The sequence below is a fragment of the Mauremys mutica genome, chromosome 3 (assembly GCF_020497125.1).
Source record: "Mauremys mutica isolate MM-2020 ecotype Southern chromosome 3, ASM2049712v1, whole genome shotgun sequence".
NCBI lineage: Eukaryota > Metazoa > Chordata > Testudines > Geoemydidae > Mauremys > Mauremys mutica.
Window position 1 is genome coordinate 207,422,698 of NC_059074.1, and position 18,978 is coordinate 207,441,675.

The 18,978-nt window shown below is 40.8% G+C and overlaps 1 protein-coding gene across 1 annotated transcript in view; it reads left to right on the forward strand.

Moving 5' to 3' along the window:
* The window catches only part of SOS1 (SOS Ras/Rac guanine nucleotide exchange factor 1), an 89,733-nt gene that overhangs the window by 25,282 nt on the left and 45,473 nt on the right, over positions 1 to 18,978 (forward strand). The window contains exons 5-8 of the mRNA XM_045009885.1: positions 2,227 to 2,436; positions 4,482 to 4,625; positions 5,473 to 5,583; positions 5,676 to 5,774. Of these exons, the coding sequence (XP_044865820.1) occupies positions 2,227 to 2,436; positions 4,482 to 4,625; positions 5,473 to 5,583; positions 5,676 to 5,774 (564 nt within the window). The remainder of the gene's footprint in view (positions 1 to 2,226; positions 2,437 to 4,481; positions 4,626 to 5,472; positions 5,584 to 5,675; positions 5,775 to 18,978) is intronic.

Sequence of the window (18,978 nt, forward strand, 5' to 3'; positions counted from 1 at the left end):
AGTACATGAACTTCTAAAATTATTGCTATTTTGAGACTAACAGTGACTTCAACGTAGAGCATTCCTAGGGTTTTATTTGGGACACTTCATGCAACCTCAGCATTCCCCAGTGCTCCAGAACACTGTCTTTCTGACTGTGGTCGATGAGCCAAATTCCTTTGGCTTGTTATCAAGCGTTGCTGCATTCTAGCTGCCTTGGACCCCTAGTCTCAATCTTTTGACACATTGGAGGGCAAACAATCTGTATTTTTTTCCCTTTAAAAAAACAAAAACAAAAAAACCCCACACAACTTGTAATCAGTCCCTCAAGAGAGGTCAGAGCCTCTAGTTTCATTGAAGTCCATGGAACCTTTTCTTGTGTCCCCTTCTCACTGTTTGCCCTGTCTGTTATTGGCATTACATGTGTTAATCAGCTCATTGGGTTTTTTGTTTCTTGTTGCTCCAGTGAATAGTCCCCTGTCTTGGCACAGTCAATATAAGGCTGAAGCCTCTTCGCTTTCCTTTAAGGCTAAGGAAGAAACAGATGGGGGAAGTACCTTGTGAGACCTTAGCGACCATTAAGACACTTAAGGCATGTCTATACTACAAGCTTAAGTTGACCTATGTTAGGTTGACTTACAACCACTGCAGTAATTACTGCAGTGGTTCGTGTCCACACTAACCTCCTTCTGTCAGTGGTGCACGGTCTCATAAGGAGCACTTCCACTGACTTAAGAAGGGCAGTGTGGGGGGCTAGAGCTGGGGCTCTCAGATCTGCTGAGCTCCCCACCGGGAGCACGCACTTCCCCACCCGCCTCAGGCCCCCTATGGGAAGCAGGGATCTGGGGCAGCAACCCAGTGGGGAGCCAGCACCCTGGGAGGACAGCCAGGCTTTAGCTGGAGCTCCCCCACCCTACCTGGAGTGACAGCCCAAGCTGTGAACACTTTGTCAATTTCACAGCTCCAGCATGGAGCCCTGACATTGATAAGAATGACAGCCAATGTAAGTAACCTGCAGTGTTTACACAGACATTGCCTCGCCCTAACTACATCAACATAAGCCCTATGCCTCTCATGGGGGTGGAGTTATTATCTCAGGGTAGTAGAGCATTCACATCGGTGGGAGCAAGGCTGGAATGTGTACACTGACATAATTAGGTTGACATAAGCTGTCTTATGTTGATCTTATTCTGGAGTGTAGACCAGGACTTAGTAGTATAGGGCAGCTGTCTCCATCACTGTTGCTTGTAAAGATACATGTCTGTATGTGGATATTCAGCAGAAGCTTGGGTACCTGCCATATGATTGTGCTAATGATGCTGATTCCTTTGGTTCTTTCTCCTAATCTTCTGCCTCCTTCAGCTGTTGGTGGAACTAACAAAATACGTTGGCCAAGAAACCAGCCTTAACAAGGTTTGGATGTAAGGGTGCCTCATACACTACAGTCACACTTCTGAAGAGTTGCAACAACCCCATGCATAAACAGCAGAAACCTCCCAGGTTTCTTAAAGGCTCTGAAGCAAGCATCCAGCCTGCTGGTATTTGCTCTGAAGGAACAACCTGCTAGAGGGAGACTTCTGTGGCTCTGCCTTATTCACCACATCAAACGCAGACATGGCCCATACAGTGTTTCCAGACTTAGCCCAGCCTTATCAGTTAACTCTGAGACCTTATAAAGCTGTCAACACTTGCCTATGCTCTGTCATAGGTATGCATTAGTCCAGTATTCCCTCAAGTACCTTCACACGCCTTGTAGGCTGCCCCTTTATGTAATGTAATCCTTACCTTCTGTCCATTAGCATCTTAAGTATGATCAGTCTCAAATAATATAAGCTATATTTCCCTCTTTCTGCTTCCTCCCTACCCCATATGGAGGACAGACAAATTAACCAAATTGTATATTTCCAAGCATTTGTCCACGTGGATCCCTCTTGTAGGTGTGTGCGCCTCACATGCATGAACCTGGCACCCCTCTTCCATATGGGATATAAAGTGTAGAACAGCCCAAACTGCCAGTCAGTTCTTTCTTGTAGCTGAGTTAGAATTAGGATGATACATAGTTTGTTGAATTGCTTTTTCTTAATTCAATTTCCTTTTTACCAAATATATTTAACCAACCTCAAGACAACATACAAAGCCTCCCATTAATAGCAGTCAACTAGATCTTTTATAACAACTTATTCCCCCCCGCCGGTAATTTTTGTATCTATTTTTTGTGTATAACTTTCTCCAATTTCATTTACACAGGTGTTGATGGATATGTTCCATCAAGATGTAGAAGATATAAGTGCACTAACTTTATCTGATGAGGAACCCTCCACCTCAGGAGAACAAACCTATTATGATCTAGTCAAGTCATTTATGGCAGAGGTTCGACAGTACATAAGGGAACTAAATCTCATTATAAAAGTTTTTAGAGAGCCTTTTGTCTCCAATTCCAAATTGTTTTCAGCTCATGTAAGTATTATATAGATGTTACAACTGATGCATATCAAACTTACGTTTGCATTAATGGAGGTGAGAATTTCTGGGACCTAACTTTTGTCTAGTGTAACATTTCTATAGTATAGGAAGAACTATCAGAAAGCCATCTGTTTCTCCACGCTTGTTGCTCCAGCCCAGAACTATGAACAAACAAAATACAGTAACAGATGTTATTTTGATGCTGCCGCTCACCTACAAAGGCAGCTCTGAAAGAACAGGCTGAGAAAAGGGGTGTGTGCATGCACACATGGTGTAAGGATTGAAATGTAGATAAGAAAGGAGAGGCAGCATGGGAACGTATTATAGCTCATCCTGAAATAAATGATGAGGGATTAGGAGGATGTTTTCCTCCCTCCCAGCCCAGAAATCTAGAACCCAGAATATAGAATTGTAGAGCAGGGTGCGCTGAGTGTCCTATACCATGCAGCATTATATTCCCCTTGCACTTCTCTGGCATCCTAGAAAGCCAATTTAGTGCATTGGGAACTATTGTATTGACATTATGAGGATAGAAGGAAGTTTCTCCTGTACCATTTCTCAACCCACTTGTACAGCTACCATATAGACTGCATTTTAAAAAGCAAAACCGACAACATTGAAATGCACATTAAGATCCAAATTGTTTGAATGCCCTAGTCTACCATGCTGTCGTGCCTATCTTCTGTTTATGAAGCACCTATCGCTATGTAGGTGCTGAAGTGCCTTGAAAATATAAACAGAGGCAGGATTGTGGAGATATTCAATGACGTTGAATTGGGAGCCCCTAGTCACTAACTCTGCCACTGGGTTGTGTGATGTTCTGCAAGTAACTTAACCTTTATGCCTCAGGTTCTATATGTGTATATATATATATATTTTAAGTGTGTGGGAAAGAATAAAAATATTTATTGATGTTTGTAAGTAGAAGGGGAAAGTGTTTGTAAGTAGAAGGGCTACCCCTTTTTGATACTTTTTAAGAGCTTCTTATGAAAGATTCTAGATAAATGCAAAGATTTAAGACCATCGAGGATGATCAAAACTTATGCTTCAGGTCATAAACTGACCATGTTTGAGGAACCAGAAGGATATTCTTCTTCTTTGTTTGGCATTGCATAATTAAATAAAATTGCATCATTGGCTAAGTGCATTACTGGGTAGAAGTTTAGGAGGTGTGCAGAGTTTCAAAAAAATTGCAAACTGCAAGTGCTGCCTGTTTTTGCAATATTGTATTAATAGGCCTGTAGTCTGTCATGGTATGGGAATTGTAATGTCTGTTTTCCTGTCAGTGCCATGCACTTTCTTAGCTACATGAGATCTCTCTCTGAATGCTAGAGCTCTATTTAGTTGAACTGTCTTTTCTGATTCTGCTAAATCTTTCCTCCACCCATTCTTTCTATAAGGGTACTGAGCTGTAGGGTGAAATTCTGACTCCACTGAAGTCAGTGGCAGTTCTGTTGGGTATGTGCAGTAGATCCTGAACTGCTGAAAACTGGATTACTTAAGAGTAAAAAAGCTGAAAAGTTTGGGTCACCTCTCCACAGGTTCATCTTTCTTCTCTGCTAGACTTTGGGATTCACCAGTGGGTTCAGAACACAAACTGGGCAATTGCATGATATTATGATTTGTGTGTAATACTGTGTATACTGCATAGGGCAGGTTAACATGTGGGTCATTACTATTCTTAATTCAAATTCGAACTGGAAACCAAAAGGCAACACTTGTGAGAAACACTAAAGAGTTTGATTCTATGAAAGAACTAGCCCTATTTGCTAAATTCAGGTTAAGATAAGTAACTTAAGTTCTCTGTTTCTTCTCCCATTATTTTTCTTCCAAATATGAGTCTCAGTAATTAATCACCTGTCCGTTACCTACAATATTTATAACCTTGCTTTAGCTGAGAAACTAATCAGTGTTTGTTCAATATGCTAACTGATTAAGTAGCTTGCGTTGTGTGCTATATATTTTGTCTTATGGATTTAATTTCTCTTTCTTATTCACCTTTGATATTTATTGTCTGGTGGTTCAATTTCTTCCTTCAGGATGTGGAAAATATATTTAGTCGTATATCAGATATTCATGAACTTAGTGTGAAGCTACTGGGCCACATTGAAGACACCGTAGAAATGACAGATGAAGGCAGCCCCCACCCCTTAGTAGGTAGTTGTTTTGAAGACCTAGCAGAGGTAAGTAAGAACATTAAAGTTTGTTTTTATAATATATATATTTTTTGTTATAAACCTTGTATGTCCTAGATAACTGGAGTAATTATAAAAAAAAAAAAAAAGGTTTTTTGGTAGTTCAGCACGTCTTTGTTTCAGCTGTCTTGGCTGCCTACATTGACATGTACCTTCTTCAAAGAAACAGTCATCACAGGGCAGATTTTCCCAGGCTCTCAAGATTTACACTGCTGACCTACCCTTGATTCTGAGACTGCAGACTAGTTTGAGTCACAAAAAGGCTGTGGGACCAGTTTCACTATGGGTATCTTCCACTCATAATTCCAAAGTGTGTTTTGGCAGTTTTTGGAGGGGAGCTTCCCCGCTAAGGTATTGCCACCTGGTTACACAGGTCTTTGAGACATTTTTGAAGGGCTTTGACCATTCAAAGCTGCATGAGCATCCCCTCATGCCACCAAATTTTCAGGCCCAGCACCCAACTATCAGAATTCCTCCTTATTACCAGTGCATGCAGGTGGAGGGACAAGGTGCTGGCAGAAATGAAATGAACAAGAGATTTAAGGTTTAGAAATATCAAACTTGACCTTTAGAGACTGAAATCAAAATGGGAGTGTCTAAGACCCTGTTTCTGCAAAGGCTTGAGCATGAGTTTAACTTTACACACTGATAACTAAATGCATGAGGTTAAGTATGTGCCTAAATCTTCTCAGGATTGGGGCCGAAATCTTTATAAATGTGCTTACTGATAAAATTATAAAGTTTTTCTCCTGTGTAATATACTTCATATTTTTACCAATAACATGAAGCTTTGATACTAACCTATTTTAAAAATGTACTTTGTATTTCTTCTTAGGAACTGGCATTTGATCCGTATGAATCATACGCTCAAGATATTTTGCGACCTGCTTTTCATGATCACTTTCTTAGTCAGTTATCAAAGCCTGGAGCAGCATTCTATTTACAGGTACAATATCTTTTTTAATGTTTTTAAGAATATACCATTGTGTTACAACAACACATCTATTGTTTTAAGATTAAGACCATTTTTGTTTCCAGTCAATAGGAGAAGGTTTTAAAGAGGCTGTTCAATATGTTCTACCGAGGCTGCTTCTTGCTCCTGTTTATCACTGTCTTCACTATTTTGAACTTTTAAAGGTAAGTAAAAAATTATATTGCTCATCTAAAATGTTTTGTTTCATATTAGCATTTCTCAATTTTAGTTATATCAGAACTATCTATATTCTCAGTAAGGCATCTTAGTAGACTAACATAATTTTTTAATAAAAATGGAATGATGAAATGGTGTAATGAAATGTAAATTCTGTGCCATTGTAGATTTGTATACGTAACAAATACGTGTCCATATTTTTATCTATATTGTGCAGCAACTAACATCTGGGTTTTGGTTTTTGTATTGAGTAATATTGTAATGATATTGTTTTGGTGTATTGAAAATGGATCCCTCAAATAGAAAAAGGAATTTTACTTCCTAGTTATTTTGTTTATATTTTAGGAATAAAGCTAAGCCTGGGTGAACAGTGTAAGACAGGGTAATAATCAGTGAAAATGTGGCTGCATTTCTTAACTGGAAACCCTGGGAAAAAAAATACATATATATATATGGAGTTTTCTAAAGTTGATGAGATTTTTTTTTAAAGTAATGGTAACTGGTTTCTGGGTGAGAACAGGACTCCTGTGAAATTCTCTTTCAACGTTAACGTGTTTTGCTCCTTTGAGTAGCCTCTGCACATTCTCGCTCATGGTATGTACTGATGATGCAGCTTGGATCCTGAGATGTATTGTCAGTGCATCCAGACTGCACTGTTGGTGTATCCCATAAGTGGGAATGTATAGCATTCATCTTGAAGAATTTAAGTTACAGGTGAGTCATCGCCATTAATCAGGTTTTTTCCTGGGTGTTTTGTGTGATGTGATGGACTATCAGTGGTTGAATTGTAAAGATCTTATAATTTAAAGTACTGTAACTGAACAGTACAAAGTAAATGGGCAAAGTCTTTTGATTTAACAAATCAGACATCTTTATTAAACCGTAATCTTTAACAAATAGAATACTTTGCTTAAGTTTTCTCCCAAAATTAAATTTTACTTTAGAGGGAATTTTTAAATGGGAGGGGGGGTTGCGCTCTCAGAAAAAAATCTCAGACATCATGGAGAAATTCAAATGAGAATGGAAAAAATCCTCCCTGTCTCCTGGTTGGCAACAACATTTTGTGTTCTGGAAGCTCAGTGTCAAAAGATTTGAGTTGCTTATAATTTTGGTTATACATGACAATATTCTAACTCAAATTTTTATTTTGGGGGTGGGGAGGAGGTCACATCAGATAGTTTCTTTATTAAAACATGAAACCGAATGAAGACCCAGCATTTTTATATACACTTAACTGTAAAGAACACTGAATTATCTGAAATATAAAAGATTATATTACACAAATTAGAGTCCAGGATTGCAAGGGTTGCAGACAAATTAGTCTCAGTAATGAAAAGTCTGATTGCCACAAATAGTGTTTCATGTTCATATCTTCTTTTAGCCGCAGATGTCAACTAGTATAAGAGATACTTTACATAATGAACAACATTTATTTTCCATAATTCTCATAGAGCATTTAAGCAAATTGCACTAGCAATGTCTTGAGGCTATATTGCATCTTTTATGGAATACATGTGCTTTGGTTTTAAACATCCATCTGCCAGTTTGACTTCTGTGTGATTTGAAGATAGCTGTTAAAAAGAATCTCTTGCAATTTCTTGTTGAATATGTAGATGAGCAAAAAAAACCACATAACTTGTACACAGTGACAGTTATAGTTCAAAGCATAGGTGCATTATTTATCACATTTAAAAAAAATGAAGAGAATTGAAATCTGATGGACAGTACATCAGGAATATACAGTATTATCCATTCTTCTTCGAGTGATTGCTCATGTCGTTCAACTTAGGCGTGTGTGCTCATCACGTATCACATGCTCATCACATGCACTGGTGCTGAAAGTTTTTCCCTCAGCAGTATAGGGGACCGACTCCGGTGCCCCCTGGAGTGGTGTGCACATGCCCGAGGGGCGCCAGATATATAGGATGCTGCCAGTTCCCCCTCCACCCTCCGTTCCTTCTTACCGCTAGTGATGGTGCTGGAACTGTATCTGCTTCAGTTAGTGCTGTAGCTGCTTGTTCATACGAACTAGTTATTTCCTATTTATACTGTATATAGTTTTTTTATTAGTGTTTATAAATCTCTTAGCTATAGTTAGAGACTTTGTAGGTCCCGAATGGGATTTTGCCTCAGGAATACAAGCTTTAAGCCCTGTGATCGCTGCAAGAGGTCCATGCCCGTTAGTGATCGACATAGCAGTTATCTGCGTTGCTTGGGCGAAGGATGTATTAGTGAGAAATGCAAAATGTGCAAGTCCTTCAAGCCAAGAACTAAGAAGGAGCGTGATTTTCATTTAAGAGTGCTTCTTATGGAGTCGACTAGCACCCCAGCACTGGAGCAATGCTCCGACTTGGTGCCAAGTACCGTGACCTTGGTGTGTAGTGCCCCACCGGGACCATCCACTAGCCAGCACCGGTCCCCATCCATGGCTCCCACCACGAAGCCCAAGAAGGTGGGACGAGGCTGGTCTCCATCCTCCCGCAAGGGAAAGGATAAGACGCGGTGTGAGCAAGGTCCCATGTCAGGCAACTCTTCACCCACATCGGGATCTTGGGCCCAAGCTCTGGGGGAGTGATGTAGCAGGCTCATGAGCCTGCCCTTTGAGCCTTTGGCCTCGTGCTCCCTGTCTCACCATCATGGAAGGTAGCTTTCCTATTGGCAGTGACATTGGCGAGGCAAGTCGCCAAGCTGCAAGGGGAGGTGTGGGTGTGTGGGAAAGGTACAAGAATCAACTGTTTGTGGAGAATTCCTGTTTGCTGTAATATAAAATATTTGTAATATATTTGTTAATATAAAAATAAAGGAGACAGAGTTGGCTTGTATTTGTGTGAATGATGCTATAAAAGGTGGAACTGCATAATACTGTTCATAAACAGTTCTGTCATGTTGTCAAAGGAAACAGTTTATAAGATTTATAGATATAGGATACCATATCTCTGTCTTGGTTAGGCTGGATGCATAATACTTTTATACTTCTAGTTTTCTTTTTGTAAGATAACTTTTAGGAAAATTCACTTGAAAATTTCCTTTTGCTTATAGCAATTTGCAAATCTTCCCTGCACAGAAGACTATAATATGTGAAAGAGTAGTATGTATATTCTCTGAGATAAGTATCTTCTCTATCGTGCATTCTAAAGCTTCAGTATCTTTAAATGGTTTCAGTTCTAATGTACTGCAAATGTTCTTATACAGAAAGTGCAATATTCGACATTCCTTCCCTGAAAAAAATCTTGCTAATCTCTATGTGTGTAAACTTAAGTTTGTAACTTGATGGGAATTCCTGTGTTTTCGCAAATATCTGTAGTTGTTGGAATTTTTCATGTACTTGTGTAATTGGTCGATTGTCCGGTATACTCTCATTTCACAATAACTTCAGTTGATCTCTTCTAGTATCACCAGAAATGAAGGACAGATCCCAAAGATCCATTCCCAAAGCCTTCTTTAATATCTGAATTTCATCTTAAAATGATTCTCTGGTCTTTGCAGAGTTGTAATTTAGTTTTTAGTCAATGTGGAAACATCTTAATTTCAAATATTTTTTCCTGAATCTCTTGCACTGTCTTAAGTAGTGTTAAATCCTTCTGATGCAACAAGGACATCAAAGGTAAGAATGTTACTTTTTTTCCTTTTCCAGCGTGAAAGTATTCAATTTATTACATGCTGCTGGAGCTCTGCTGGCATACAACTGTGGAATTGTATCAGTTACACTATTTGTATATTTATGCTGGGGCCATACAACTATCTGTTATATAGGGAAGGGAATGAGTCTGGTTTTAATTTGGAAATGGCTGAGGAATCAAGTTTGACGCTTGATGCTGAAAAATTTTACAGAATTCTGTCTCTCTAGATCATCATTTTAATGGTCATGACATTGTGATGAAAGTTTGTCCGTAAGCTCTTGCATTCAATATAACACTGTAATTGTTTGTCAGGTCATTAGTTTGTAAGGAGGTAGAAGCTATGACAGTGTTTGTTGCCTCTTTTAAATAAATATTTCAAGGCTTCATGCCTAATTGTCATGATTTATGTATAACATATTTCTTGAAACTTGTTGCTGAGGTTTTCTTTACATCAGGTAATTTATATAGTCTATCTTGCTGCTTTCTGTATGTTAATAGGCTCTTATGCATATTATTATATTTCAAAATAAAAATACTTTAATACTAATTGAAGGGGAGAATGGATTTCCACTTACTACCTATTAGTAAGAGTATGGATGTAAAGAAGTAAAATAACTATACCACAGACACAGGATAGCCTGTCAGGAAATTAATGAGCAGATATGTCAGGAAATAAAGTATATGCAGTGGATGTACTTCTGTATTGGCTTTGAATTTTATTAGATCAGTGTAAATTGTTCTTGTGAACTGAAGTAATATGCCTTCAATGATTATTGCAATAATCCAATAATCTTGATTAAAATGTAATTATGTATTCTATTTAATCTGAAACTGACAGTTCATGTTAGCTGAATTTAAATATAGGAAGTTTTTTCTCTCTCTCTAGAGCAGAGGTGGCCAACCTGTGGCTCCGGAGCCACATGCAGCTCTTCAGAAGTTAATTTGCGACTCCTTGTATAGGCACCGATTCCAGGGCTGGAGCTACAGGTGCCAACTTTCCAGTGGGCCATGGGGTTTTCACGGCTCAACCCCTGGCTCTGCCACAGACCTTGCCCCCACTTCACCCCTCCTCCCCCAAGCCTGCCGTTCCCTCGCTCCTCCGTCTCCCTCCCAGAGTCTTCTGCGTGCCACGAAACAGCTGGAGGTGTGGGGGCAAAGGGGGAGGCGCTGATTGGCATGGCTGCTGACATTTTACTGTGGCTCTTTGGCAATGTACATTGGTAAATTCTGGCTCCTTCTCAGGCTCAGGTTGGCCACCCTTGCTCTAGAGTCTAGTATACTCACTAGTAAGAATACCGGGGAGTCGCATCTTACGCGGGGCTTAGGTTCTGAAGTCAGCGCGTAAGGTGAAAATCACATATAGTCAAACACTCATTGAGTGGAATGGCGAGTGGAATTGCCTGCACTACAGGTACAGTATTTAAATTGTTGTTTTTCTTTTTTTTGTTTTGCCGAGCACATATAGTTAAAATCACGTACGTTAAATGCGCCTATGATGCGACTCCACGGAATAAAGGACATTTGTTTCAGAGAGCTTTTGTAACATGTCCTTTTGTTTAGTCACATTGTGGATAGCAGAATGCTGATAGTGGTAAATGTGGCAGGTGCTGAAAAGAGAGGTTTGTTTGGTTTGGTTTTTTTCAGGTTCTTAGCAAACTAAAATGGGCCAGAATTGGCTGCTTGTCAGAACTTGAATTTCTTTCCTATGCTGTCTTATTCTGGAAGATGACTTCAATTGTATAATTCTAGTAAGATTTCTTAATATGTTTAAGTAAACAGTACAAAAAAGATTGAGTGAATTATGTCTGCAGTATTGTGAAGAATACAAAATGTAGTACTGTGTTCAGCCTGAAAAATCACCACCGGTATGTGTACACTACAAACACTACAGTGGCATAGCTAGATGCTTGCTACGCTGATGGAAGGATGTGGTGGTTTTTGAGATATTAAATGCACCCCTTTGAGAGGCAGTGGCTAATTCAATAGAAGAATTCTTCTGTCAACCTAGATGTATCTACAGCGGGGGTTAGCTTGACCTAACTGTATTGCCCAGGGCATAAAATTTTTCACAGCCCCAGGCAATGGCAGTCTAGGTTGATCTAATTTTTAGGTGTAGACCAGACCGAAGTTATTACATGGGGAATTGGTAATGAACCTTATACTTACATTGCCTAACACTTTCCTCTATAAAGACCTCTCAAGACCTTTCTATCACCTTTCTGTTGTTTGAGGTGAACTTTCGATGTTTGACATGGGGGCATGCCATTAAGCTAGGGAAGTGCTTTTTCTTTGTCCCATGAAATTGTGTTCAGCTTTTGCTGGGTTACAGGCTGTTTGTTTAGAAAATGCCTTCTTTTGCTTGCGTTCCTCGGGAAAATATTGGCAGCATGCTCGTAGCTCATGCAAGGCGCATGCTGTTGCTGCTATTACAACAGCAGACGTACTGGGAACTCCTAGGAGCTGTTAAAGCAGCTGGAGAGGGGAAGGTGAAGAGCTGAGGTCCCCATACCTGGACATGGCTCATGGCCCCAGTGTCCCATACCCTCCTATGGAGGCATCCCATGAGGTGGGAACCAGGCTGGGCTCTGCCTTCTCCCTCACCCACCCACAGATTCAGCAAACAGCCCCAGTAGCCCACTTCCTTGGTCCTTTTCTAGGGGCACCATGAGCAGCAGGAGCTCCCCCAATTTCAGGGGGATGGGAAAGCCAGACCAGCTGGGCTGTCCCTTCAACCACTCCCCAACCAGGTAGATCCACCCTGAATAACCACCTTTTGCTGCTGCATATTAATGAAGTTAATTCTGTAGCTCAAGGGGTTGCAGTCTGTGCTCCACTGCTGAAAGGCTCAGGGTTAAACACTGCATGATAGGGGCTTGTTACAGTTGCACATAAAAACAAATTATATTACCTCTTTCCTTCTTAACTAAAAACTTAAGAAATTATGTAGGGGGAAAAAACTAAATTAAAGATCATTATTTAGGTTGCAAAGTCAAGCACTTGAAAGTTAGGAAATGTCAGCTTTATGGTTGCCTGTGCAACCTTAATTTGACCTCTTGTGCATATGCATTATGGTAGTCTTTAACTGCATGATCGTATACTATCTTTTCCACAGTACTCTGCCTCGTTCAGTGCACAGGAAAGATGCACAAGACAGGCAGAACTTAGCTTATATAGACAACCCTAAATCTAGTATTTCCTAATTTACGGATGCTTGGCTGGCAACCTAAGTGTTCTTTTAACATAGCTTTTTTGTTTGTTTAGCTTCTAATATGTGGAATGTCTTGTTATCAGAATGGTTTCTCCTGTCACCCCAACTACATGACAGGGATGTATAACACTCTTTTGAATTTACAGAAAATGTGGCTCTGCTAACATTTTAAACGGTCCCTCAGTGAAGACACCTGGAAAGATATAATCATCTTAGAAATAGGAGTAATCTAGCAGGTCATACACGTTGCTTCTATTGGCTGAGCTCATTGCACAACCCAGGTGTCATAAACATACAGCTAAGGGTAGCATAAAATCCCTCCTTTACCTGTAAGCGGTTAAGAAGCTCAAGTAATCAGGTTGGCATCTGACCAAAAGGACCAGTAAGGGAAGATCTGTGGGGGAAGGTTTTGTTTGTGCTGTCTTTGTTGTTCTCTCTTAGACAGAGAGGGACCAGGGCATGAAAAAAAAATCTCCTAAAACCCTCCCTGAAATAAGCATCTAAGACAGGGGTCGGCAACCTTTCAGAAGTGCTGTGCCGAGACTTCATTTATTCACACTAATTTAAGGTTTCGCGTGCAAGTAATACATTTTAACGTTTTTAGAAGGCCTCTTTCTATAAGTATGTGTATATGTATATGTATATATGTGTGTGCATATGTATATAACTAAACTATTGTATGTATGTAAAGTAAATAAGGTTTTTAAAATGTTTAAGAAGCTTCATTTAAAATTAAATTAAAATGCAAAGCCCCCCGGACCGGTGGCCAGGACCTGGGCAGTGAGAGTGCCACTGAAAATCAGCTCGCGTGCTGCCTTCGGCACGCGTGCCATAAGTTGCCTACCCCTGATCTAAGATTACAAAAATTGTAGGTAATGGCAAGGAAATGCGTCAGATTATCTTTTGTTTTAGGTTGTGAATTTTCCCTATGCTAAGGTAATTTTATTCCTGTTTTGTAACTGGGAAGCAGAATCAGAGGGGAATCCTCTGGGTTTAAAATCTTTTTATTTACCCTGTAAAGTTATCTTGCATCCTGATTTTGCAGGTGTGATTCTTTTACTTTTTTTTAATAAAATTCTTCTTTTAAGAACCTGATTGATTTTCAGTGTCCTAAAAACCAGGGATTTGGTCTGTGCTCACTTTGTTGACCTAACGGTTGGTATATTATTCTCAAGCCCCTCCTCCCCAGGAAAGGGGGTGAAGGGGCTTGGGGGATATTGGGGGGGGGAATAGGGCTCCAAGTGGCCCCTCCCTGAATGTTGGTTTAAATCACTTGGTGGTGGCAGCAATACCGTCCAAGGACAAGGAAAGAAATTTGTGCCTTGGAAGTTTTAACCTAAGCTGGTGGAATATAAGCTTAGGGGGTCTTTCATGTGGGTCCCCACATCTGTACTTCAGAGTGGGGAGGGAACCCTGACATTAGGGACTCCTTGAATCCCTCCACATCCCCCTCCCCCCAACAAGGTTTCCACGGCCCACATCTCCTCTATGCCAGGGGCTCTGTAGTCCCCTTTCTGCTCTTGCCAGGTCCACCATTCTCTCCCTGCCCCCCATGCCAGGGGTTCTGTGTGCTCCCATTCTCCCCACCATTCTTCTTCTCCTTTATCTGTTTCTTTTCTTTCTCTTTCAGGGTTGTCCACATTTTTAAACTGTATTGGGAGGATGGGCAGAGCTAAGATGAGGGTTATTGTAAAACTGGAAGGTGATAATGGCTGCCATCAACTGGCTCTTTGCTCCTATAGACAGTTATAGAGGTGGCTGAAGCTCCTAGTTCTGCAAACCCATTCTGTGTCTCCCATTTCCCCCTTTCGCTTTTCCAGTTGTCACCAAAATGAATAAGGTTCTGCCTGTTGATGCTTAGTACACTCCCTGAAAATTTTGGAATTGATTGGACGCGGCATTCAGACATTATCATGTAACACATCCAAATGCAGAAATGCTATCGAGTTGAGTGCAAGGCCTCACAACTCTGCCAATAATAATCAGACTCCATGCTGTATTATCTTGAAGCTGTTAAGGTGAATTTTATTACAAATTGGAATTATATAAGAAAAAGGAAAGACTGGTTTAAATCAACATTACTGTGATGGAGAATTCTTGGGAAGAAAATGGATGTCCTCAATCCCAAATGTGAAAGCAAATAGGTAAATATTTTGTGATATTTCAAATATAGATGTAACAATGCATGTTACCAGTCTAGTTAATGAAAAATTGTAAAATAAAATGTTCATGTACATTCTGCAGTGCTGCTCCAGCTCAGGAGGAAAAAACTGGATGACTCCGAGGAGGAGAGGACTCACAAGAGCGTGGAGGGCCAAGGAAGAGAAGTGGTGCAGGCTTCTACATTTGTTCCAGAAAGATAATGCAGCTGCTGTGGAAGAGATAGCAGCAAGTGTGGAAGGAACTGATTAATCTGAAGTTAGGCAGGAAAGTGTAAAGAAGATTAATTTTATTTACAGCAGCTTCTCCAAATGTGCAAGTGGCAACATATGCAGCTCCTCAGTGGTGGACTCTTGAGCGTACAAAATCCATACAAAGACTCTGCTGGTAGCTATTTGAGTCTACTGCAGACTTCTAAAAAACTTTGTAGATGGTTCAAGAGTCACTTTTACTGCCAAAGTCGACTGATATATTTGCAAACAATGCTGTTTTCTTCTCTTTCTTGTAGGGTTAGATTACATCTGTATGTGTTGAAATAGTAATTTTTTTAAAGTACATATTTTGGCACCTGTTTGGATATTTAAACAGTAATATTTGAATGTACCTTTTAGTTTAAGAAATTATAAATGTTCAATAAAATTGAATTATGCATCTAATTATGAGTTAACATTAAGAGGTTTTTTCAATTTCTAATGTGGGGAAAATCCTTCATTCTGAAGTAGAAGCATTAAAAAAAATACAAGAGTTCCTAACCTATCTGGAATATGGATTCTACCAACAGTGGGGGGTCACAACCATTTTTTTTTAATAGCTAGATGAGAGAGGGATGTCTGGAAATTTTTTTGAGAATTGCTCACCTAGCCAACGTCATCCTCAGGTTTGACATACTTTAAATCTGTGTGAAAGTTGTGTAGCGCTTAGAGTATCAAGTCATAAACTGCTAATGAACTGGCAAATGTTAGAGTAAAACTTACTGGATATATGATTTTTTTTATTTCATTTTTGTCATGTTGCCACTTTAATTTTATCAAATGTGAATTTTGAAGGACCCAAAAATGTCATGCCATATCTGAATTATATGATTTACTAAGGAAAGCAAACTTCAGTGGATTTTTTCTCCTGCTTATATTGGAGCAGCATGTATTATCTTTATAAGATAAAACTAGGCATCAGGTTTTGGTTTTTTTTCCTAATTCAACTATCCTGGGTTTTGGTATGTAATGCCATGTTCACACAAGGAAAGAATGTGTAACACAATGAATGTAATTTAATTTAAAGGTCTAGAATAAAGTGAGTCAGTGTAGCCCATGAAAAATCTGTAGTAATAATCTCTTAAAGTGTAGTACTTTTTTTATTTGTATAAATTGACCTATTAAACTCAGATGTGTATTTGTGCTGTAGTGAACTTATAATTAGTTCAGAGTATTGGAAAAAAAAACTAAGTTCAAAGATCTTGCTAAATGCTGTTATCAAAGCTCTGAATGTGACATGCTTCCTGTAATAGCCATGCATCCTGATTTATGCAGCACTTGGCTGCCTCCTAAGTCCAACAGTGGCTTCACAACTGGATGGGGTGTCAGCTATTTCCGCATGTGTCATGCTCCCAGAGCTACTTATTAGCTGCTTCAGGCAGCTTGTGTTGATGGGGCTTAGGAACTGGAGAGCCTTTTGGGTCTTGGAGACTGACTTGCTCCTAGCCTATTACATTCTTGGTGCACAGAGAGTCTGTGCAGATTGTGGAATCCACAACAGGGGCAGGGGTGGACTCCATGAGATATTGGTCCTTCAAGGTCTTTAGGTATTCTGTGGCATAGATGTCTTCAGTGTGGTCCACTAAACCAGGGATTCAGTGGCCCACCACCTCTTCTGGCTCCTCATAACTCCCAAGGCACCATTGTTTCTGACTAGCACCCAGTGCACTTGAGCACCTGATCCATCAAAACGTCTCTCCCTGGCACAATGTGCTGTAGATGCCCCAACCACATGGTGGGGTATTAGCTTAGCGTCCAGGCCCATGGAACCTCTTTTGGATATTGTTTAGCATATTGATTGGGCATGTGGAAGCACTGGTGTCTGAGCTGAGTGTTTTGAAAAGTGATGTGCATAACTGCCACATCTGAGAGACCCTTTATGCACTGTATATCTCTTGCTTCTAGCTCCAGTCCTTTGGCTGGGCTTGAAATCATTGCCTCTTGTTAGGGCTCAAGGCGTCCGTGCACTCCAGAAGAACTTCAAGTAGCTGACCAACGAAACCTGATCTGCATCACAGAGGTTAATAGAGAAGGCCTTATGTGGAGGAAGACATTTAAGGTAGCACAGGAATGAAGGATGCTTGAGAGATTTGCTGACACCAGTGCTGGTTGCTCTGACTTCCCTTTTTTGTTTCCATGCCAATGAGGGGCTCAGACTGCAGCTCACCTGCTGAGGAAAGTGGAATTGAATTGGAAGGTGATCCTAATTCAAATGAATTAAGCCATCATATTATAACAGTTTGGCTGATCTTGCAAATGCCTTATGCTCAACTCATTGACATTTCTGTTTGTATGTAACATAACTATCCCAGGAATTCAGAAATGTGTTAGGCATCAAAGGCCAGAACCTTATTGATTTGGAGAAGATTGGGGACACATGGGAGTCCCTACCAGCTCTCTACCACTGTCTCAGTTTTAGGCACTTCTGCAATAGCCTATAGATCAAAGAGCTAGTTGATGGTACCCATTAATACTTACTAATAACAATATTCCATCTCTATTGGGAGGATGAGCAGAGATGAGTTTTAACAGGTCAGTGTCCTGAATGCTTTGTCTGGAAGAGAAGTCAGAATAATGTTGCGGGGGAAATGGGGGTATGCACATAACTTCTGACCTGGGGAAAAGGATGTGGAACCCATGGAGGGGACACTGGGCGCACACAGCCCCTGCCGTCGGGGGGAGGGAGATTGGGGTACCATGGTACAGGGGGAAGGAGTGGGAATGTATACAGTCCCTGTTACGGAGTGAGAATGGAGAGAATGCAGAACCCCTGGTGGGTGAATATTGGGGGAACCTGATGTGAGGCATGGGGGTACAGAGTACCTCTGGCATCAGGATAAGGTAAAATAGGAGGCACACAGCCCTGACAGGGAGGGCATGGGGGGGGAGTAGTAACACAGAGCCCCTGGTATAGGAGGGATGAGGAGTCTCTCAAACACCTAGCAATGTGGGGAAGGTGGAAATGGAGGCAGATGGAGCCCCCGGAAGGGTGGATTGGGGGCACCCTGGTACGGGGGTAGTAGGATGAAAGAGGAGAATGGGGTTGCACAAAGCCCTTGCCATGGCTGGACAAGAGGATGTGGGGCACCTAAAATCCCTGATGGGGGAGATTGTGGGAATCTGGTATGGAAGAAGGGGAGGCAGAGACTCTGCTACTGAGGGTATGGGGGGAAGTAAGAATAGAGCTGAACACAAAGCCGCTGGTGTAGGAGAAGAACAGAGGGACCAGGGGAGAATGAGAGGCCCTAGCAGTTGGAGAGATTGGGAGGAATTGCAGGGGGGTCCTGAAATTGGGGGAAGGAGGGGCACAGACCTTATGGGGGAATGAAGAGATGCAAGGATCCTGTGGTGCCTGCAGTGAGCTTGGCTGCCACAAGTGATGAATCATGTGCCATGTTAGAACCATCAAGCCAGAAGAGGCACAGGATGTTTCCAGTGACCGAAAACACTGTCGATGCTAATGTGCCACAGGAGATTCCTGGTGGTCTCTTTCCCACCAGTAAAATAAAACAACTTTGTATAGGCTAAGCTGATTGATGGTTGGACCTCTGTAGGAATGATCCCTGGGTTGGTGAATAGGATGTAAGGTTTTCCTCAAATGAGGTCACTGAATGTGTATCTTTGTTTAACATGAAGTCCATAGCATGTAAGAGCACACAGGAAAGCTTTTTTTCTGCACCTCTTACATACTCACTGTCTCCTGGTATTTTTTTATTTAAAATACTTTGCATGGAGAGGATGGCCATTTCAAGTAGATGCTCCCAAATAACCTTTTAATAAACAGAATGCAACCTCTTGATTGAGGAGTGTACCTCCAGGTGCCCACTTTCTTCAGATTGCCTATCCTTTGTGCCTGTGTGATGCCCTGTCTGATTTCTCAGGGTCTTATCTAAAGTAGGTTATGGGGCTATTGGCCTGATCCAAAGACTCTTAAATCAGTTGAAAGGGTTAT